This window comes from Caloenas nicobarica, chromosome 1 (assembly GCF_036013445.1).
Source record: "Caloenas nicobarica isolate bCalNic1 chromosome 1, bCalNic1.hap1, whole genome shotgun sequence".
NCBI classification, from domain to species: domain Eukaryota; kingdom Metazoa; phylum Chordata; class Aves; order Columbiformes; family Columbidae; genus Caloenas; species Caloenas nicobarica.
The window spans coordinates 49,023,934-49,048,228 of record NC_088245.1 but is presented as its reverse complement, the minus strand read 5'-3'; the positions used below and the strand labels follow the sequence as shown (position 1 = coordinate 49,048,228).

Sequence of the window (24,295 nt, the reverse complement as noted above, 5' to 3'; positions counted from 1 at the left end):
GTAAAAGCCTTGTCTTCAATATAACTATATTTTTGCAGATATTATTCAACATATTTGAAAGTTTCTTTGTAGTTTTTGGAATGTGTGCTCTAGTCAGGTTAACCAGATAACACTGCTGTCTTCTGTGCTCTACCCCATGCTAGTAGACAAGAGATAAAGAAAAAAATACTCTTTTGCACAGTGTAGCTGCCCATATAGTTAAATCTAGCAACCCATTCTCTTTGCACGTCCAAAGCCTACATGTTAACTCAGTCACCTCTATAGCTATAAAGCCTTGTGCTAACTGAGCAATACAAGAACTCACTGTCCTGCAGTAGGAAAGATACAGGGGCAGCAACCTCCATACTAGCATGGAACTCCTGACATGGAAGATATTCAGTTCAGTGATATACTAGTATCTTTCTCTGTTGAGTGCTTGTGCATCAATCCCAGCAAAGAGCCCATCTATCTATTTAGAAAATGCATATTACTTGCTTTGCAGGAAGTGCAGCTATGTCCAGAGGTGGATCTAGAAAGCAGCTCCTCAAATGATATGAGATGAGGTTTTGCATGTTCGATGAAGTCAGTAAATTCTGTATTATTAAGTAGCTAGTTATTTTTTTCTGGCAAAGAAATGTGCTACAATTCACATTGGTATCCCAGACTTAGTTTGCTTTCTATCACCAGCATTCATGCCTGTCTCTTGGAGAACAAAAAGAAACACTTGCAAGGCCTCATTCTGAGAAAGTATTCAGGTGATTTTTCCCACCTACACTGGTGAAATACTATAAAAGGTATAAAAAGCACTTGAACCCGACATTCCTACGTTCCAGGTGAGTGTTCTCAAGTACAGTTAGCACTCCTTGTCTTTCTCTGTGCTAACTAATGTGGAACTTTTCACACTACACAGGAAGTATTTAAGAGATATTTATCTGTGAAAGCTACATAACCTACTGATTAATTTATTTTCTTACAGACTGAGAGTCTTTTATCCAATTTCTAAATCTGCAAAAATGTTCAGAACCAAAATGTCCTCCATGAACACTCTATCCACTGGGATAGTAGCTCATAGACTATTTCATTTATTTTGTGTAGAGATTTAAGCATGTTTACCAGTGCTGTCCCACATTGGGGAGTTAGATGGGATGGATCTCTGACTTCACTGTGAGCACTCAGTAGCTCACAAGTGTCAGAATGGGAGCAGATTTACAAAAAGCAGCTGCAGACATCTGGGCACTGAAGGAAAGTTTCCACAGTTTTTACCTATGGAACCTATATCCTAATGTTAGCTGAGTTATGATTTTGTGAGTATCATGGGAGTCTGAATTATGGACTTGAGCCTGAAGCAATACATTTTCCTCTTGAATTTAATGCAAAACTCTGCAGCTGCTGAGCTGGTTATTTTAATTGATATTTTCCCCCATTGGTTACTAGTATTCTTAGAACCACAGATTCAGAGAAATTATAAATAAGTTTGAAGGAACATCCGAAGATCACTTAGTTCAACCTCCTTCTAAAAATAAGACTAACTTCAAAGACAGATCTGTTCTTCAGAGCACTACCCATACAAGTTCGGTAAATCTCCAAGAATGGAAAGTCCACAGTCTCCGTGGTCAATTTGTGCCAGTGTGTTACCTGCTCATTGTGAATAATTTCTTTGTATGTCCAGCCTGAATTTCTCTTTTTGGAACTTTTCCTTCACCTTCTTGTCCTTTCATTGTGCACTGCTGAATCTGGCCCTTTTCTACAGTGCCTTTTTAGGCAGTGGTAGACTGCAATAAATCATGGGACTGAGGCACATGGTATATTCAGAGAGGTTAAGGGAATTGACTTGGCATAGCCTGGAATAGAGAAGACTGAGGGAAGTTCTCTTTGCAGCATTCCATCTTAGTGGCTCTCCACTGAACTTCATTTTGCTTTATATTAACTGCACAGTCTGTACTGTCTTTATGCTTGTTGCAGCTGTACAAATAAAAATTCAAACTGACTTTCTTAATGATGGTTTGCCTTCTCATTCCCAGTTTTCAAAATTGGTTTATGCTAAGCAACTAACTATTTATTCCCTTTTAGTAAAACTGAAGGTTTGTGAGTAGGGATGGGACCCCACCAGGTTCCTTGCAATAGGACAGCTGTAATCAACCACTCCTAACTCCTTTCTTGATCCATCTGACTATGGTGGTCTCTATAAAGCAGTAGAGGGCATGTAGGATTTATGCTTCCAGTGTATGTCCAGAAATTAGTGTGGTTTACTGCCTGTTCCTTCTAGACAACTTCTCTAATCTAATCTAATACGAAAAATACCTTTTAAATCAGACAATACTTGCTTATTTGAAAGGTGACTCTATTTGTGAATGGCTACACAACATAATTGCAGCCCAGTTCCTGCAATTTTGCAAGTAAGTTTTTTGTCTGTTGATTTGTATAATGTTATTTTATTATTGTTTTTCATGACATTAGTAGCAAACTTTCATTTTTATGTCTGCTTTCAAATGCATGTCTTTCCAAAAGACCTTGCTTTTTATAAAGTCATGCATAAAAAAAAAAATCACATGACAAATTTATCCATTTTGACCTGAAAGATGGAGGGACATATATTGTAAGTAAATTGTATAGCTATACTGCAGGCTGCATATTACATAGCCCTAAACAGGGTTTAGTTCAGGCTAATTTACCCACTCTGCTGTCCCCATGCAACTGCAGCTGCATTATTGTCTATGTCTGCATACTTTTAAGTGACATGTTTCCACCTATACACATAAGTATTCTATAACGTGATCAGGTTAGGTGGGAACAGGGATATATGCATCATGTTTTTCAGTATCCACAATGCTGAGAGTTTTATAACCAAGATCCATCACCTTGTCTTCCAAGAAGGTCAGAAATGACAAGTTACAGTGACTCAGTTTTTAAGGTTCTAGCTCTATTAAGTATTCCCTAACACCTACATTTCCACCTTGTGCCTAGAGAACAATTCATGTAGTTTTCATAAACTGAGAAATGAGGTACATGTATATTGTTGCCTGTCTGTTTCTGCAAGATATGTAGATACTGGGAACTTAAAAAATCTTTAGAGTGAGTCTGTGCTACTGTGTCCCATAATATGAAAGCAAAGAGATACAGTGTCCCATTTCTCCTTCAGCAGACGGACCTCATTTTCTAGTTTTTTCACAGCGTGAAGAGCAAGCTGTGCAATGTTGTCACTCCACGACTAATTGGGAATTTCTGAACCATGCGAAAAAAGTTGTTCAAGGTAAAAATGTACCACCAAATGCCATTTTCTCTTAGTTTTCCAAGTGCTCACTGCAAGGTGAAGGTTCCTGAGTTTCTGAGAGAAGTCATTGGTATTGTTTGCTACTTTGACAGAGGGCTTCCTTCTGCTATATCCCTTGAAGAGAACTTCAAAATGCCTTGTGAACATCTGTGGATGCTTTATTTGCAACACATCCATATGCAGAAAGTAGTCTCCTCAACAGATTTTAATCTATCCTGAGGTGAACTGATCTCTTTCTCACTGTTTATACTGTTGCATATTGCATAAATATAACTGGTTTACTAAAACAAACTGAAAAGAAGAATACATTTCTGTCCTGTTTGTTAGATCACAGCCAGGTAGTGAAACATCTCAATATCAGTTTGTGCTCTAGAGGTCTTTGTGTTTACTATGTTTTCCTGTGAAGGGGACAGTAGGGTCAAAATCTCTCTGGAAATGGTTGAATGGTGTTTCTGATATCTTTTTCTATTCTTTGGGGTTAGTTTGCATGCACTTCTTTCTTATTCTCCTATTTTATAATGCCTAGGTGATATTCCATAGTGATTCCCACTCTCATGTGTTCAGAAAACCCCAGCTCTAGATTTTATTCTTCTAGAAAAATTCTATCTTACTTGTAACAAAAGGTAGTTTTAATCCTTCCTGTAAGTAGATAAAAAGAAATAACACTTACAAATTCCAAAATGACAAAAATGAAGAGGGAAATATTTCCATTGACTCCTGCATCTCTCCTTTTGTTTTAGCCCCAGGATTTTTTGCGAATTGTGTATTGATTCTGAACATCTGGAATTGACAATGTGCTGACTAAATGCTTTGTCTTGTTTTTTTGTTTGTTTGTTTGGGGTTTTTTTTTGTCTTTTATGTGTGTGTGTGTTTGGGGTGGGGGTTTTTTGGTTGTTTGATTTTTGTTTGTTTGTTTGTTTGTTTTCTCCCCAAAGGTGATAATTTCTGCTTTTGCTATAGAAAGCAGAAGAGTTTCTTTTTGGGTGATTAATAGTCTACTAGTTGAAAAGCAAATAGTACCCGTGGGATGATGTGTGTTTGTAAGCAAGTCATTTATGACTCTCAGTTTCTAACACATTTATTTTAGTGTGTATTCCAGGATGCTAACAATATTTGGATTATTCATTCCCAGATAGAATATACTACCCTCTCTCTGTCATGAGTAGCTAGGGCTGCATTTTACTCATTGACTGTGGCTTCTGAGAGATTTAACTGTTCTGTGACAATTCTGAGAAATTAATTTGCATTACCGCATAGTGATGTGACTCCCATACTGGAAACTCCATAAGCCAGCAGCTTAATGGCCAACCCGAGTGCAGTGGAGTACGTTAAGTTTTATGTTTACAAACATATTGATACTTGAAAGTAGAGACAACAGTTTATTTAACCTTACAATAAATTTTAATAGAATAGCTTAGATTATCTTGTCTTAACCTGAAGGGTTTTTTTCAATTTATAAAAGACTGAAACATAGTTGACAACAATATGGACACAAAAATACTATTTGCTATGATTTATTTTCTACAATCTGGTTAAAAGTAGCATGCAAGTAATTGAATAAAAATACTTGTATATATGACTTATTTTGAAATAACAATTATACCAGCAATGGATAAAAATCTTACCATGAAAGTTTAAAAGAAAGTATGACAAAAAGAAGAGTAAACAATTTTTTAACCTGAAAAATGTTATTTCCCTGTTGTCTTTCACATATTCCATTAATTTAATAATGTAATGGGCTCTGAGAACATATTTTCTTACATTTTAATTTGTTCTTAGATTGTTAAATCATTTTCTACTTCGTAATTGAAAACAATATGAAAAAGGCATGAATAATTAGGAAAGTTGGATTGCTTGGAGAGTAATCTTGTATTTACACAGACTAGCCCATACTGCTCAGCACTCTGGTGTAACCCATTTGACTTCCATGGAAGTCTGGTACCAGCTGGCATGTGTTGCATGCATGGACATGGGTTTATATGAAGTTGAATGTTTTTCATCAACTTAACTAGCCAGATGAAGGCATAGTTTGCACCACATTTGGTCATTCTTGTGCTTTCTAAATACAACCGTTTGTAAAAATATTCACACATTTCCTTAAGGTAGCCAAGTGCATGCTAAATATTAACAAACAGAATGGATAATATGCAGATGGACACTTTTTAAAAGGCATATCCTAATTTTAAAGAGCTATCATGATGCAATTCTTGTAGTTACTGCCCCTAGAAGGGAACTGGATGCTCTCAGGTATCTCACTCCAGTGAAATCTCAGCAGCCACTCGAAGGCAGTTGTACATCTCCTGTGGCAGGTCAGCCCGAGTGAGATTGTTTCCATCCAGGCGCAAATGTGTGATCTTGGAATAGGTTGTTGGCCCAACAACCTTACAGAAGCTGCTCAAGGGGAACTCTGAAACAAAGAGAACATGAATGAAAGAAAGTGTGAATAGGTAAAACTAATAGGACAAAATAATTATTTTTCTTTTTTTTCCTCTATTTACTTCTTTTATTTGGAAATCATGACCTTAAATTTATTCTACTACTTTTCAATAATTTGCATATCCACTGAAACTTCAGGGGCTTGTGTTAGGTGAGCTTCCTTCCATTACGTGTGAGATGTTGAGAATTTCAAGACTGAGTTTTTCAAGTGCTATGTGCTCCCAGAACCCATTTGATTTTTAAAACTTCGGGTTTTATATAGGGGTCTAATCTGGCATTTAGAAAAAAGGAAAAAAAAAGAATCTTCACTAAAACTGAAGATGCAGAAGGAAGACTCAATCACGCTGAGTACATCATGATGGAATGGAAAAACAGTGCTACATAAGATAGCGAAGGAAGTAAAAAGTTTCTGGAGAAACTGAAACCATGATATGGCCTTACCCTTAAGAACAGGCAGTCCAAATGAGTTTCTGTGCCAAATATTATTTTGGATGTATCATTTTGATTTACTAGTTTCAAAATGAATTTTGGGGCTGGGGTTGGGGAGGAGTTTTGCATTTAAGTTGTGTAGTTGAATATTTCAATGATGGCAGGATTAGGTGGTGAGTAGAAATATTTATAGAAATATTTATATTTATTTTAATGTATATATCATGATATATACAGCCTCTATTCAGTTGAAATATTATTTGGTTCACATAACATCAGACCAGTCTTGAATGGAAAATAATGTATTCTTTCTTATGAGCAATATTAACTGTAAGATATAAATTACATGAAGCAGATAAATTCTGTGCCCAGTATACATAAGCACCCACATATACGTATTATACACTTCTGTCATGAAGAAAAGATCTATTCTCAAGAATGTATGTGAATAAACCTGAAGTCGCCTGCATACCACATTGTCTAATTCTGCAAAGATGGTCCTTCATTCTCACCTGTGTTTCCTTTGAGTTAGACAGAGGAGTAGTCTATTGAAAAGCTCCATTGCAACTACAGAAGCAGTCTGAGAGGCACGTTATTCTTCAGGCCATTTACATCAACTGAATTCACATAGAAAATATTTTAAAAGGACTCCTTCGAAGAAATCATTCACCAGTATGCAGAAAATATTCATGTCTTCTGTTGCTTTTATGTTGCAAAGGACTAGCTCTTACAACTTCTGAGAAATCAAAGTAGTGTTCTCAATATTGGATGTCATTTTAACTACCAATCAGGTAATTCATGGACTTTTGAAAACACCACCTTATATTTCTTTTCTGCATGGCTGTTTAACACATCTAAGAAAATGTGACGATTTGCAACATGATGTAGTGCTAAAGAAAGTGGAGGAAGTATCTTCCATACCTCCACTTTAACTTCAGTTGGATTCTTTCAGACCAGCATTGCAATAATTTGATATCATTGATGAAATATAGCTTGTGTAAACTAAGTATAAATGTGCACCCATCTGTAGAGGCAGCTCTTTAAAGCATCAGAGCTTGGGTAACTTTTGGACACAGAGATATGGTGTTGAATAGGTTAAGATTAGTGTATCTTTCACAAAATAGTTTGTTTAGAGTAGGGATTAAGGAAATGTATTTCAAATGTTGAATCTTGGTCACCAATTTTATTAAAGCAAATCAAACCAATTTCCTAGATTTTCTATATTGTACAGCCTTCTTTTGGAAGGGTGAGAGATAAAATGCAACATTAATGGCACATTTCTTGTGCAGTCAATATTGCAATATAGTATAATTTTAAGACTGCAGACCAATTCTGATAGTCTTCCAATTCAGAATATACCAGCTGAAGTGAACTCATGATTCTTGTGAGTTATGATAATATAATCTGAGAGATGTTTATGGGGCTAGATCTGTGTGGAATTTTGCTGAATGAAAACATAAGTTCCTGAGACTTTGAACTCATTTGCTTGGCCTGCAGGCTTTACCATTAACAATTTAGGTCCAGTTTTCCAAAGGTAGTTTGAGTTTAATTTGTAAAAATTAAACATGGATTCTAATATACATTTTTTTTCCATTTTTTTGTTATTCATGAACAGCATGGTAAGTATATTTTTGTTGAAGGCAGAAATTTTAAAACTTTTTAAATGTAGGGGTTTTTTTATTTCCATATTGTAACTTTTGAACATAAATGCTGTCATTTGGTTGCAAAAAAATATTTGCTTATACAAGCCAGGTAGATGTTTAACTACTCAAAGAACATAAACTCCATGCTTCTAAACCACAAAATTTATCTGTGTTAACATAACATTCATCTGTGGTGACTATTTATGAGACTTAAACCACTTTGGAAGTTGATGCGGATCTTGTCCTCACAGAAGTCAAAGGAAATCTGTAATGGAATTCAGTGGGATTTGGCTCCAATATTTGAGGCTCACTGATTAGATTTCGGTATTAATTTTTTTATACAGTTCATATAATTATGAGTTGTTAGAAGCATATTCAAAATGTTTTCTAATTGCAGCCTCCACTAGCAGAAAACAAGATAAGTGGGTCTCGTGAATGCACTTGATGTGCTGTTTACTATATGATCTGTATAGGAACCACAGTGAGACTAGACCACTGTTGCATAAAATGCCAGTAGCTTACTTCTTTATTAATGTTGCAGGTGTTAAAATATCTTCCTGAATTTATAATACTCAGGTTCAGAGACAGAGTACCTGGAATTTTGCCACTAGTCTGGCATTCATATATTCCCAACACAGAATTCCTGCATGCGCCAGACACTAGGAGAATAAGGATTGGCTGAAAATTAATTTTCTTCTGAAGACTTTTTTTCTCACTAAAAGTGCCTGTCACCATAAGAAATTCTGAAACTCTCACAAACTACCCGAAAATTTGAAACATCTGGGAGGAAAAAAAAAATCAGGACCAGGCATGTCATCTCCTTTTCTTGTCCCATACCTATAAAGTAAAATGGGAGCATAGAAACCCCTATTTTTTAGATAGAATTATTTTTTTACTATATCCTAGATGAGAGTATATCCCCTGTACATCAGGGGCATAAGCATCCTTTAGAAGAGACGAAGATTAACTATGCAAAGATTTCTTGTTCGAGAAGGCAGTAGAGTGGGCAATCCTAATGGGATCTGAAGTCCCGTAATCATCCTCGCTGGTCTGTGGTCCCACAGTAACCATATGTGAATCATTTCTCCACAGGCCACTGTAAAAAATCCTTAAACTCTGTTTAGAATAAGTACAATTATGGTACAGGTACAGATGCAGCTGATGGACTGTTAGAGAACATGTGGCCCCTTAACTGTTCTCTGAAACATTTTCAGATTCCTCCTTGTTAGACTCTATTCACATGGGATCTTCTTGCTGGGGTTTCATGTAGAAGTAACAACTGTCTCCTTAATCCTTTATGAGTACAAACAAAATATGAAGGAGTCCAGCTTTGGACCCTCTTCTTGTATTACTGAACCTCTTTGATTCCTGTATTTTTTTTCATTCTGCAGAGTTTCCTTTTGCCTTAAGTAGTCTGTAAAACAAGTGTTTGTGTATATATGTAAACCTAATGGTACCTTAAAGCATGGTAGCAAACAACTGCTGTTATTAAACAGAAAATTCCACTCTGAAATTAATAGTAATAACAAATATTTTAAAAAGAAGTTTCAGCTTAGAAGTTACAGTTTAGGTTTGAGGTGTGGAGAAAGCAAAGGCTTTTATAAACTTTCCATGACCCTATGTGAGCTTGGAGATCCAACCAACATCAAGTACAGTAGATGGAGTATACGTTCAATATAATGGATGTTCTTCAATTTATGAGTTAGAGATCAGAGGAGTTACTCTGAATTTGTCTTCATTCCAGTTTTCTATCCACTTTACCCACTGTTCTTCACATCATAGATGAAGAGAGAACATACCGAAATGAAGCAAATTCTGTTACAATTTTTCTTTATGTGTCTATTCATCAACTCCTGATCAAAACTCAAAATCACTCAAATGGTGGTATTTCTCAAACAGATTTTTTTTTTAATGTATAGCAATGCATAATGACTGTAGCAGGCCCAGGATGAAACTCATGGAAAATAATTTAGAGAAATATTTCCTTTCTTTCTGGTGATATCAAAAGGGTTGGAACTATATTACTCTTTCTTAGACAAATATGAATTGGTTGTTCAGCCTGGAGAAGAGAAGGGTCTAGGGAGACCTTATTGTGGCCTTTCAGTACATGGAAGGGGCCTAGAAGAAAGATGGGAACAGACTTTTTAGCAGGGCCTGTTGTGATAGGACAAGGGGTAATGATTTTGAACTAAAGGAGGGGAGATTCAGGTTAGACACAAGGAGGAAATTTTTCACAGTGAGGGTGGTGAAACACTGGAACAAATTGCCCAGAGAGGTGGTACATGCCCCATCCCTGGAGATATTCAAGGCCACATTGGACAGCACTCTTAGCAACCTGATCTAGTTGAAGATGTCCCTGCTTGTTTCAGGGGAGACGGACTACCTGACCTCTGAAGGTCCCTTCCAACCCGAGCCATTCTTTGATTCTATTAAAACAGAGTTCTCATGCATCAGTCCATATGGTAGCAATGTCAGTGCAGCAGTAGCCAATGCACTCCTCACACCAATGCCCTCTGCTGCTGACCAGTACTATGGAAATAAAGCTTTCATTGCAAAATCAAATTGTTGTCACAGTCCTTGACTCAGAAGGCCTTGGAAATGTGAATGGAAAGCAAATTCTGTACCTGAGCATCTTGCAGAAGGCTCAGAACAACCATTCTAAGCACCGAAAATTGCCTCGTATATCTCACGAGAAATTAATCATCATCGTTAGCTCTTTTAGGAGAGGGAGAGTATCTGATAAAGTTCTACAAGTCGCTGTATGCAGTGCTTCAGGTGGGAAGCATTAAGTCCTTGTTTTCTCTCACCAAGACAAGGAACTAAGATATAACAGGAAAAAAAAGTCATAACATTGAGGAAAATGTAAAGCATGGTAAATACAAAACATTTCAAAAGGTCTTGCCCTCTGTCTGGTGAGATCTTCACTAAAATATTTGGCTTTAAAAGCTACATCTGTATGGAGTTACCCTTGTATAGAATAACTAACACCGATATCCTAAACCTCTGATGGATACAAGCAGGCAAACAGAAGAGAAGATTTTATGGTTTACTTTATGCTAGCTAGCAATATGATGTAAGTTGTCCTGTAGAAACACTGTTATGTTTGACAGATCTGCCTCTCCATCAGGGACCACCACTGACTGAGGTGCAGCTGGAGAGGTTCTGACATGATGGTGAGGCCTCTCCAGGTCTCCAACACCTCCTTCTCACCCCAGGATTAGAATAGCCTTGTAAAAGCCCTCAGTAGAAACCTCCATGATCTCATGCAAGGTATGACATTTATCAGCTTCAGAAGGAAGATTTTTTTCAGATCATTATTGAATGGAAACAAGCTTGCTACTTGATCATACCATATGGGAAATGGGAATGAAAAGAAAAAACAACCGGGGCAGCTCTTTGGATTTCAAGATGGATTTGAAGGGATACTGCATGAGAAAAGAGAGGAAAGAGGAAAAAGCAGCTACTTTGTCATATCTTTTTCAGTGTGTCTTGTGCCTGATATCTTATGAATTTGGTGTCCTCTGTCTTGTCTCTCCAGCACTTTCACTACCAGCCTACTGAAAGGTTACACAAACCATAGTCAGATCCTAACCTGATATCTGTCTCTTTTTGCTGACTTAAGAATTCTGAACATCTTCCACACTGATCAAACTTTTGCCACTGTTTTTTCCTCAGCTGTATAGAACAACTCCATTGGCTTCTATGGAGTTACTCCAATTTACATGAGATGAGAATTAAGCAATAATACCCACATTATTATGAGAATAGAAATTCATCTCTTAAAGCTTAATTTGAGTACCATCAGATGACTGTCTTTTAACATTAATGTGGGCAACAGTCAGATAAATGTCAGTGTGCTAAGAGTCCAAACAATACTATTTCTTCAGACTGATTGATCTACCTTTTCAGATACTTGCATTAACCATCAGTGTCTAGACTGTGGTAAATGTTAATAGAAATATACAAGTGTAACTCACTGTTAATTTTGTTGACTTGGAGGTAGAAGTTTTCAAGGTTCTCACTGACGATTGGAATGCTCTTCAGCTGATTGAAGGAGAGATCCAACTCAACCAGTGATGTGATATTGAAGGCATTGCCTGGTATTCCAGAATCTGTTAATTTGTTGTGGGATAAACGTAAATATTGCAGGGCTTTAAAACCTTGGAAGTACTCATCAGGAACATTGGAGATCTGGTTATTATCAAAATACAGCATGAGTAAGGAGTGAGGCAGTCCTGTTGGTAGCTTTGTGAGTCGATTGAAGCTTAAGTCAAGATATAAAAGTGAATTCAGGCCTTTAAAAGCCCCAGAAATAGAATCTGCTTTCAGCTGGTTGTTCTGGAGGTGAATGACAGTCAGATTCACGAGGCCCTCAAGTGCACCAGGATTGACTTTTGTGATCTTGTTGTGACTTAATTGCAGGTCATCCAGAGTTTTGGGGAGTGGTCCAACAGCTTCAGTCAAATTGTTGTAGTTAATGTGAAGTTTCTTCAGATTCTTTAGTTTAGAGAAGACTCTTCCCTTAATTTTTGAATTTTCCAAATGATTGTGATCTAAGATCAGCCACTGTAGGTCTGTTACATTATCAAACGTGTTCTCTTCAATGCCCTCAATCATATTGTTTCGAAGATAAAGGTATTTTATTCCACTTGGTACAATCGGAATGGTTTTCAGTTTAAGATTGTCACAATACATGGCAGTAGGGTAGCTTAGGGGACAATTACATTCTGGGGCACAGACTGCTGAGGATGGCCCAGAAGGATCATAACCATAATCATCTTCAGGACCATAGTAATATTGGCAAAAAATGCCACTAATCAATAACAGAAAGACAGGTAGGGAGTTTAAAGCCATCTTTGCAATACGTCTTGTCCCTGTATGGTAAAAGGGAATAAAAAGTTATAACTTTGACTTTTTTCTCTCCTTCAGCAATATTTGAAACTTTACCACATAAATTTTATAATTAAAAGCATTAATTATATTTGCTATATTGATTATATTTTCTTAATTAATTTTAAAAATACATTAGTTTTTTAGCATTGCGTTGTTATTACTATAAACTTAAAGTCCCTGTCTTGTTATAATCTGCCTTTGTAATGCAAAATTGCAGGCCATTCTGCTGTTGTAAGTAAAACTTACATCTTCCTGCATTCATTCATTAAGTCACAAGAAGGATAATAAAGTCCAAATTTTTTAAACTTGGCACAGTGGAGTTTTCAGTTCTGCTGAAGGCCATGTTCAGAGGCATTTCAGCAATTTCAATTCTATCAAGCATTCCTAATGTAATTAATTGCCTCATATAAAAATAACATGTGGCAGATTGACTTAAGTTTGAAAGACTCAGGGAAGTTACAAACTGAGGATAATGATCTGCTGTATAGTGTCTTGTTAAGATGCCTGTAACTTCAAATATCTTCTTCTCATGGATTATATCCAGTAAAGCATGGTCCACTAAGTTTCATATTCACCTGAAAAACAAACTAATAGAAATACATAGTATAGTCTCCTGGTCATATCAAACAAGCAGCACTGCATCTATGTGCATGAGTATATCTAATATGGGTCAAGAGTGGATCTGAAATGGCTGAATTTCAGACAGTGCAAACGTTCTTGCAAATTCTATGTATAACAATAAATGCGTTGATTACATGATATGACCATTCTAAATGAACAGAACAATAAAGCACTGGCTTCACATAGTTGGTCTTCCAGTCCACATACAGCAAAAGGACATTTAGTGTCCTTGGCTATGTGATCCAATATGAGTGGTCCCACCTTACTTTTTAAGGGCATACCTTTCTTGTCAGCTACTTCACAAGATGCTAATCTGTAAAGATAAGTACCTTGCTATTATTTCTTACTATCTAGGTAGACATTGTGTTGGAAAAGTGGGTCTAGCATCACTGAAGTCAGTGAGCTTACTTTGATTTTCACCAGCAAAAAACAAGGCTCAATGTACTCAGCTACTTTCAGACAGTGAGATGATAAAGAAAATCCTTAGAAACTTCTTGTTCTCAAGTAATCTCAGAAAGTATGTGAAGCCTGTAAACACACCACCAGACATTGATCTGAGATCTGGGCAATTTCCAGCCGAGTAAGTTAGTCTTGCTATTGGCTTTATTTAGTGTTACACAGAGCACCTAGTACTAAAATGCAGGGCCATAGCTAGAAAGCCTTCCCTAATTATAAATTTCCTTGCTTTTATTGACTTGATAAAAGATACATCACATTCTTGTCATGTAATAATCTCAACTAATGTACCTCTAGGCAGGTCCTATTGATCTCATGCAATGCAGCACAAAGATTTTTTTTTAAAAATGTTTTCATGTTATCTCCAGTCAATCACCCACAAAGTCCCCCTTCTAGATATTAAGCTGCCGTCCCCTGAAAAAGGAGGAAGATTGTATATCTTTTCCATGGGGTTGGTCCCATCACATTTACCTAACTACAAACTAAAGAATAAAATATGAGTTATTGGTGTAATTTCCTTTGTCCTTCATTACTGCATGAGAACATGAAAACTCAGCCTTCAGTCCTCTGCTGGTATAAATAAGTACAGCTCCTCTGAAAGCAAAGACACTACAGTGACACAATTCAGCTCAAAATCTGGTCCTATTGAGGTACAAGACATTAAGGATGGGAAACGTAACTGCTTCTGTATTCAAAGTATAAGACAGAGTGTAATGAACTTCTTGAATTACACTCTTTGGCCTTACAGTGACATTTTTATACATATGCATAATTTTATAGTTTAACTAATCAAGTAGCATAAACATCCTATATTAAATTCAAATTTTACTATTCTTCTAGTTTCAAATGATGTTTGTAATGCTGAATTTTATTATTAATATCATAGGCTGAGAGACCTTTTAAATAGTATAAAATGTTTAACTGCTTTGCAAAACCCTGGAAGTAATTTTAAAAGTTAGGTAGCAAGTGATTTGAATTATTTTATTAACAACATTTTAAAATGTAGGTGACAGTTCTGTAGTAGAGGGGCATGTGTGCATGTGTGTGACAGAAAATAGCACAGTAAAGTATATATGTAATGCAGCTAACTTGTTTTAATCATGGATTTCTCATTCATGTATCTAAATGTTTCTCTGTCAGAAGTGTAAAAGGTAAATACATCATGTACACGTGCTTATTTGTTACACTGAACTGTATGAATCCAAAAGATAAAATCAGAATACATTCTTAGAAATTTCTCTTATAACATAAGCATGTTTGAACAAATTGCCTGTTTTTGTTCTAACCAGTTATGTTGTAAAATACCTGTGAAAATATTTATGAAGTTGCTCAGGCAACTTGCCAAAACATACTAAATAGCAATTCCACAGTTTTGGAATAATGCTTACTACAGTACAGTAGACAAAGTATCCAAACTATTGTAGAGCTAGTCTATACTGCCTTAATTCTAAAGTCTTTGTGAAACAAAATAAATAGAATTTTATCAATCAATCAGCCTTAAACGAAATATGCCTTAATTCTGCCACATAACATCTTACAGAGTTTGCAAAAGATTTAATTTTTAAGAGATTCAATAGTATATTTAAAGTGTGCTTTAAAATTAACTAAAATTTTCAAAATACCTATAATTTTCCTCTAATTGTTTACTTAATTATTTAAATAGCAGCATACCATGTCTTTTTTGTAAAATGAAAGAAAATGATTTAACAAATGGAGTTTGTGGAGCTCTTACTAATAGATATGAATGAATAAGTAAGCAGTGAGTAGTCTTACAAATTTCTTTGTACTATATATCAACACTTCTTTTGATGTAGAAGAAAACAGACTGTAGAAAAGTGCAACACTGATGCACAAAATATGTGAGGTTGTCTTAAGGAAACTGAGAAAACGAGTCCACTAAGCAACTGTTGATTTGTGTTCAATTTACAAATTGGCAACTTTATTCTGACATGTTTTCACATTCCCATTACAGCTACGTTTAAATAGCTGAACATTTCACTTAAAACATGCAGCAGCACTTACCTTACTGCCTTGAAGTTGCTTTCCTTAATTCCCAGAGCAGATGCAATAAGGGACTGTATCAACCAATATATGCTGTAAACAGTGTCAGGAGGTAAAAGTCTGCCAGATCTTCTGTGTTACAAGAGAAAAAAAAAAAAAAAAAAAGCCCTAGTCACGCTGTTCTCTGAAGCTGCTATGTCATCATGGTGATCTTGTGGTGTGGCATGTACAAAAATGCAGCTCTCTAATGAAGTGCAGGTGGATACCATATTTTGTACAAGGACAACCCATCTGTTACTCCTGTGGGATGAGAGAACGATCAGTGTTTCACAAATCTGAGAAAGTTTAGACCACTAATCATAGCCTTATACAAGGAGTTTTTATATTTTAGAGAGAAAACTTTTTACATTATAAAATAAATTGCAAACAGACTTTTGTTTTCCAACTTATTTTATACTGCTAGACAGGAGCTAACAAATAGTGCTCAGACCTCTATGCTGCTGTGCTTCTTTAGCCAAGTGACTCATTCATTTTTCTGCTGTTTTAACTATCTTATGTCCACAGTAAAATATCCCTAAGAAAAGTTTTAGCTTGAGGATCAGAACCGATGGTGCAGGACTGTCTTTGAATTATAACTTTTTCTGCAACATTAAATACTGAGTTCGAAGTTTCTCCTGCAAAGCATTGAAATTTACTTGGTCCGTAGATTTATTTTGGTGATTGAATGCATGTTTGTTTAACAAAAACACATACCAGGAACAATTTTTTAGCAGTTACTGTAAACTCACTTTATATATTTGTTCATTTTTGCACTTACAGCTTTCTCCTGCTTTTCAGAATCTGGAACTACTCAGCTTTACATTGTCTGTTTCTTATTCCATGGATGCAGTTCAAGAATGCATCTTAAGGCTTGGATGAGATATTATTTTCACCAGGCAATGCCAAAAAATAATACACTAAGACAGTAACTGTTTAAAGTGGGTCTTAATGTTTCCATAAGAACCTTCCCTCATCCCTAAATGGTGGATGTCTTGCCTTTTTATGGGACACAAGCTCTTTCTTATTAAGTTAGATGGGGACAAACTTGATATGTGTGTATAGAAAGCATGCACGAACGATTTTAAAGTGTCTTTTGTGTTTAATTGTATTTAACTATACCTGTGGGTACAGATCAAGTTTCTCAGTTATTATCAATTGGCTATCTTTATGAAAAATCATGGTATAGGATGTGGCTGGGTTGACGAACCCTCACGACTTCCTGAAGAAGAGAAGTCTGAATGGGGGCTTCCCCTAAAACCTGCTGCTGATGCATCCGGGCCTCCCTGCCAGTGCAGGTTAACAGCAGCAAGGAGAGGTCTGGCGTAATTAAATACTCTTCACTGAGAACAGGAAACAAGCAAAATGATTATAGACCTCTGAGCTGCTGCAATAACACAATTAGCAAACAAATTTGCTCAAGACAAGAGTGCCCAGTGCCAGTGCAGCCCGTGGGGAGTGACTGTTACTCTTTTGATGTTCTGACATCACTCCGGTCCTCCTGGTGTAGGAGAACCATTTACACGTTAGGAAAGAGATGCTGATGACAGACCATAACTACATTATTATTTGAATTATGCAAATAAGTGACTGTGAAGCAGTGGGATTACAGCAGTGAATTAAGCTAAGTAGGTGAAGAAGTGTGCATGGTACCAAAACTAGAAATGTGTAAGTGGACAAAGCTGCTGTTGTTCTGTGTGAGGACAAACGGAGACCAGATGGAGTTTCTCATGCACAGTTTGATACATATCTGAAAATTACTTCATTAGTTTCAGCTGGCCAAGGAAAAACCTAAACTGTAGCCTAGTCTGCAAATGGGGAAACAAGCAGGAGCATTTAGCAAAAGATCAGTTGGAATAAAGACAATATTTTGAATACAGAAACAGATGCCCTTTAAGGCAATACTTAAGGTTCTTGTAGTTTGCTCTGTGACAGAAGGTACAGCAAGATGAGCAATGAAGCATAATATTTGTAAAGAGAAACTCATGGGAAAGGAACTTGTGCTTTTTCTGATCAAATATTTGTTTTGAAGGACAAGATCCATATTGTAATTTAATACATATACTGATCTTTCAGTAATAATGTAGTTTCACATTTGCAGTACAAACAGAACTGTGTGTTGGCTGTAAATACAGGATAGTGCAGGCTTAACATGTTTTTGGCAGTTATATTTATGCACAAGTTGTTTATTACATTGTTTTCTGTAGGTCCAGTATACATCCTTTTTCTCATTCTATTAACAGTAATACTAAGCATGCATATCTTTATAAATTGTAGAAAAATCTTATTAAAGAAACATGGTGATATTTTGCAATAACTATATGTTAAAAGCTTAGATTACATAAAGTTCAGCTGGGACTTTTTCATTCATATAGTTCCTGTCTTCGTGACTGTTTTAAACTAGCTACATGAGTTGCAGAGTCAAGATGAAGAATCACATGCCTTTCAAGGAATAGTTATAAAACAATAGATTTTCCCTTTTCTCTAATAAGATTTTTGCCATCTCTCCATACTGTCTCTTCATCATCATTTTTTTATGCTTTCCCAATCATTCTGTTCTGACTCATGAAGCATTCACCTGTTAAATCTCTGGGAGACCAGGTAGGGACTAAATCCCAGCAAATGGAGGTATGGCTCTTTCTGCAGCAGAGGATGGAAAAATGGATGGTTGATTTCTTCTTTCTGGCCCTATTTTTTGTGGTTCGGGGTGCTTTTTTTGGTAGCTTTCTGAAATCATTTAACAGCATGGGAACATATTCTATCTAATTTCCAAGAACTACACAAAAGAGTGTGTAAATTCACTTATGACATCTAAGTTGAAAGCCAGTTATTGATACACTTCATATCTGATAATGTCAGAATATATTGATATTTCACCTTTACAGTAACTGTGCTGTTAATTAAGCCATTTCAGTTTGCTTTCTCCAAAATTAATCTTCTGTCTTATTCCTTAGTTATTCATTTTCTTTAATGGGAAATGTGATCAAAACCTATTTTCATCCAGTTTTCTTCAGCTTGTGGTACATGAACAGAAATATTCCTTTTGTTTGATTCAAAGCTCCTTGTTAATTGATATTTTCATGGCTATAAATGGCCGAGAAGTCTGGTAGGTTGTAGTGAAAGAATCTGAAGGCAGAGCTCACTGCAAGTATAGCACTTTGCACTGGATGAGATCTAGATTTCAAATATTGTTGAGTTATAGTGTTTTATTTCTTCACTTAGCACTGATATCTTTTCTGCCTTTTGTCTCCTGTAAAACTTTCTTTATAACTTCTACGTACTTCTGCATAAATGGAAACTCCTCCCGATCTGTTTGCTTTTAATCTTCTTTTTCTCAAAAGACTCAGGTTACTAAAACATAATAGATATTATCTAAACCAACTGCTTCCTGTTAGTCTTAAACCTGTGTACACATCTGGTACACAGATGTGTACCCTAAGAACCAAGAGATTTGGATGCCCAAAATTCAGAATAGGATATCTGGGTCATAAAAGCCTATAGTCCCAAAAGAAGTGCTTGTGAATTTTTCATGGTGCCATGTAAAATGAGTAGTGAGTTTTTGCACTGATCACTCATAATTTATATATTACTCTCAAGATGAAATGAAGGCTAGTTCGTTTGAATTGGCTGCCTGCAGCAGAAGATAAAGAAATCTCCATTAAGGGAAAAGGCCATTTCATGGGCACCATAGAGCAAGACACTTAATTATAGAGGGGCAGTGTAGTGTTTATGCATGATGTTCTCCATATCTCTTAAACAGTGAATATATAGCCTGTTGCCCTATATATAGTGAATAAACAAAAATATTGTATTGGCTCAAATCTCCAGTAATATTTATACAAATGTTTTTGTGAAGTCTTGCGTTTTAAAAATATTACTTAAGGCTGACTCATATGAAATGAGTTCCACTAAAAACAATTCAGTTCTGGATTCTGAAGGATGTAGGTGCTTATTATTATTTCATCTGAAAACTTCCATTCCTTCAAACTGAAATTTTATTTGTTCAGTGTCTACAGTGCACTTACATGTTAAATGGAAAGTGTTAGAGCACATACTATAACCATTACAAAATTTGTGGTAATCCAAATTCTTTTTTTTTCCTGTCTCCTAAAAAGGAAATAACAGCTTTGGAAATTTACAAAAATGGTAATAGTGGTACGACCTATTAGCAGACCGCAACAGATATTTTAGTTGAGCATGGATCTTTGTTTTTGTCGTTCTGAAAAATTGCTCACTGCTTCGCTTCAAACTTGACAGCATCTATGTTCCAGTACTATTAGCCTCCTCCTCATTGTTTTTCAGACTGTTTTTGTACTAGACTGCACTTAATTTCATTCAAATTGTGAATGGGAAAATTCCTTTCAGTTCATTTGAAGATTCATCACACCTCTTTTATGTTAAGAACTGCATAGATGAAAGCAAGATGCTGTTTTTAAAACAGATTCCTGTACATATGTACTGTTCTTTGTGTTGCAGCATTTAAAATGTGCAAATCTATATATAAAAGAAAGCCAGGTGGCCCTGGAACATGAACCAAGTCAAATTATTCCTAATGTAAAGAATGCAATAGGATCTCAAGGAGCTGCTGAATTTGTGGGAAAGTTGTGGTTACAGGTAAAAATTATAGTAGCAGCTTTGTATTTTAAACAGTACAGATAATTTATAGGAAGAGAAAGAGATGGCCTTGGAAAACCTGGCTAGCTCTCTACCTATTGTTTGCACATCTGATGCTGTATCAATGTAGACCTCCTTTGAAAATCATTGGGTACTAAACATCTTCCCCTAATCTAAGCATAAGCAATGCCTGTCTGCTTTAAGAACACTACTTTATGGTCAGAAAGGATGTTATAACACACCATCTACCCTGACCTGCTGTATAACACAAACCATCAAACTTTGTCTTGTTACTTCTGTACTTAGTTCAACAAAACGCCTTTGACAACATATGCTCCAAACAACATATAACCCCGATCTAAGACTTAAAAAGTTTGGGAGTTTTCTAGTTTGGTGTAAAATTCTGACAATTTTTGCCCAGGACAAAAAAACAAACATTTTGTTTCAGGACCTGGCAGGTTATGACAGACACTCAACACTTTCCCATCTGTGGGCAGAGGGTTGCATCTTGGGGCAGCAGCTGACATGATTCAGACTGTCAGTTGAGTAGGGTTTATTTATCACAGTTTTCATCCTTGTGTCTGCTAATGTTTACTTGCTGGCAGCACCCAGAAGTCGAGGTCTGGTTCCCAGGCTCATAGGAAGGAGCGTCTGTTCAGTTAGCACAGACCCAGGATATCCACACTCAGTACATTTATCTTCTTCTGTTTCCACTTGAAGCACAAACATCAGGAAACTTTAGGCTTAATGAACACAACAGGGTTGCCAGCTGGTACAGGAACAGAAGCTCACAGGGCGGATGGTGAGGTCCTGAGGAGCTCGCTGCTTCTGTTTGTGCATGCAGGTGCAGTGGGCAGAGGCTGCTGGGACAGTCTGCTCTGGGAGACCTTGGTGCAGATGGGAACTGCTGCTTCCTGCAAAGCCAGTTTACTGCATCATGCTTCTCCATGAGATACTATCTCCCTGAGAGCTCCTATAACTGCAACCATTTGCCTAAAGTAATCCAGCAGTATGGTGCTATATGGTTTAGTTTTAGGTAGTCCTGTGGAGAGCTGGGAGTTGGACTTGATGATCCTTATGGGTCCCTTCCAACCCAAGATATTCTATGATTCTACATAGAAAGCAGCAGTTTGGTGTGCAGCCACATACCCCTTAGCTTTGAACATGATACCCAGACAGCCAGGACATAGCATTTGCCTTCTGCCCGTTGATGCAACCCTCTGCTGGAACACATCTACTTGGTGATAAATTGTCTTTGCCATGAAGACAGGACATTTTGGGAGCCGCTTAATGCGCAGTTTTTTAAAGTACTGTTCATTGTCATTTTTAAAATGAAACACCTTGGAATAATCTACTGCTACTACTAGAAGACCCTGTTATCCGCCAAGTTTACAACCTCATGAGCAAGTAAAGGCTTGCTAGATAATATCTATTATATCATTAGTTATCTGTTAGTATCTATTCTGACATTATTTGTCACTTAATTCATTACCAACTGAATGCTGTATCAGATTTTTGCATTCTTTTTCCTGGGACTCATGGCAAGTTAATAACCCTGAGGTATAGTATTTACCCATTTGTAGTCCATGAACTTAACAACGCACCGGTATTCTGGTGTTACCAGGTTCATTAAAATGGACTGTTAATGAACCAAAGATCTCTTGCATGCCTTCCAAAGACACTTCAGTACAAATTATTATGACAAGCCAAACTGAAAGTGTTTATCACTAATAAATATTATTTCATTTTTTCCTTTCAGAAAGAAGATGGTATTCCTCATATGATAAAAGTTCATCAGTCTGATGAAAGTAACTCAGTCTAATACTCCGCAAATGCAGAGAAACAATGTTTACTTACTTTTTTTTAACACATTTTATTTCTACCTGTTTTCTTGTGCCTGTTCACTTGTGGTTCTGTAACATTACTGGAATTTATTTTCCTCTTCATAAAGTTCAGCTTCTTCCAACTATTTTCAACCATGCTATCTGTGGATCCGTCACTGACATCTTCAGTGCAATTGAGTTTTGCTTTTGCCTTATTATTCATCTGCACAGAGACACTATTATGTATACTTTATGTTTCCTCATTCTCCATGTCTCATACTTTGTTGGTTTTTTTTTTTTCCCCACTTCTAATTGTGTTTGACTTTTCTATTGAAACAAATGAGCTTATGGGTAAAATCGGCCTTTTTTGGCTGTAAAATCAGGGAGGAAAAGGTATGTGAGGACAATCTCTTAAACTCTTTTTAAGTATAATTATATTTTTCTTCTAATTTTTTCCTCCCAGACAAATTTTCTCATCCTTTTCCTGTTTGGGGACACTGAGCTCCTCTGAAATACTGGCTGGAAATATGTTTTGACCATATTAAATTGTCAGCTTTGGCAACCACCAGATTCCAGTCCAGTGATTAACTTGTCTCTATTCATCATGAGAAGGTCCAGAGTGGATTTACCTCGTGTTGTATGTAATACCTTTTGTCTTAGGAATTGTGCAGTCTTGAGAAACTCTACCGATGCTTTATTATGGGCTGCATGACACTGCTAGTAGCATCTCACAAAATTAAATCTCCCATTAGAAAAGTTGTCTATTTCATAAGTTACTACATCTTATATCTTTTTAAGATTACCTTCACATTCTCTGTCAGATGCAGACCACCTTTTTATAAATGGTCTCAGGTTCTGTACCTCAAACTTTGGTCCTTAGAGACAGAAAAAATAGGTGTCTACATGCATGCTAGTAGTCCAAACACTTCTCATGGTCAACGGGGATCTAGTAAAAATAGTTATAGATCCTAGGGAGTGATTGAACTTTCTAACACAGACACAGTAACAGTATTCAGTTACCTAAATGTAGGCAACTGGTATCATTTGAGATGCTCTAAGGTATGTAGCTCATGTGTATGGATGATGAGAAAGGACTTAAAGACCTGTTCACTTTTCAACTGGCAGTTGATGACAAAGCACAGTACTCCACAGTGCCTAATAAGGCATCTGCATTTAGGCAATTGACTGTTGTCAAGGGGCGTCATTCAAATGGTGATAGAAAGACATCTACTGCTGTTTGACATGTCCTGGACTGTCCAGTACATCCAAGTGGGGCTGACTGCTATGACTCATGATCTTGAGGAGACCCATTCTGTCTTGAAGTAGCGGCAAGAGGCCAAGCACATCTAAACAATCTAGAATGACATTTAACACTTATGTTTTGATACCTGAACTGTGTCCTTGGAGCTCCTGTCCAAGAGATAACCAGTCTCCTAAGTGAGGTAATATCCTCACTTTGTGTAAACTGTCTGAAAGGTATTTTCTCCAACAATTTTCTCTGTAGACTTCTTGTAGCTGAGTATTCACCACAATGTCTGCAAAGAAATGTCACAGAAATAGTGCCAAGCAAAATGAGATGTAGAAGCCTAGAAACAGTCATGATCTATTTTCTCACAGGTATTTTCCATTTTCTTACTACCTCTAAAAAACATAATAACAAACAAGCCAAAATAAGGAGTTCTTCTTTGAAAAGTGAAATAAAAATTTAGAAAACAGATCTCTGCTTCCATTAGATCATCACCTGGGTCCTCACTGAACAGTTTTCTTTTGTTTTAGTCAAGCAAAGCTTTTCAATTGAATTCATATATAATTGTATAAGCTATAGACATTGGAAAGGACAGAAACGGTTTAAGAGATTTTGCATCACATGCTTTCATAGGCTTATTTTGAACTGATACAAGAGTGTTTAAGATCTGATTTGCTCTCCATCCACCCAAGAACGGACAAGCTGCACCAACATTTCCCTCATCCTGTGAATGAATACACTGCTTTCCAAGTATTCTTGTTCATCTTCCATAGATATTAGACCTCTGCCTACTTAGCCTGACTCTTTTTTTCTCTACCTTTTTTTTGTTTTTTGGACTTCAGTAAGC

General features: G+C 36.5%; 1 protein-coding gene across 2 annotated transcripts; it reads right to left on the bottom strand.

Moving 5' to 3' along the window:
- Positions 1-4,867: 4,867 nt before the first annotated feature.
- Positions 4,868-15,859, bottom strand: LUM (lumican). 2 transcript variants are annotated; one of them, XM_065649868.1, is made up of 3 exons: positions 15,751-15,859; positions 11,736-12,632; positions 4,868-5,657 (listed from the first exon to the last, which is right to left on the bottom strand). In XM_065649868.1, exons 2-3 carry the CDS (start codon positions 12,610-12,612, stop codon positions 5,503-5,505), a joined length of 1,032 nt encoding a protein of 343 aa, XP_065505940.1. In that variant the 5' UTR covers positions 12,613-12,632; positions 15,751-15,859; the 3' UTR covers positions 4,868-5,502. The 2 variants fall into 2 exon arrangements, with proteins under 2 accessions (XP_065505940.1, XP_065505947.1); XM_065649875.1 differs by having other exon boundaries at positions 15,756-15,859.
- Between the last annotated feature and the right edge of the window lie 8,436 nt (positions 15,860-24,295).

Excerpts from the sequence above, each read along its gene's own strand:
- LUM (XM_065649868.1), bottom strand. The coding sequence starts at position 12,612 with ATGGCTTTAAACTCCCTACCTGTCTTTCTGTTATTGATTAGTGGCATT. Across the intron at positions 5,658-11,735 it reads CCAAGTCAACAAAATTAACA|AGTTCCCCTTGAGCAGCTTC; the intron begins GTGAGTTACACT and ends TCTTTGTTTCAG.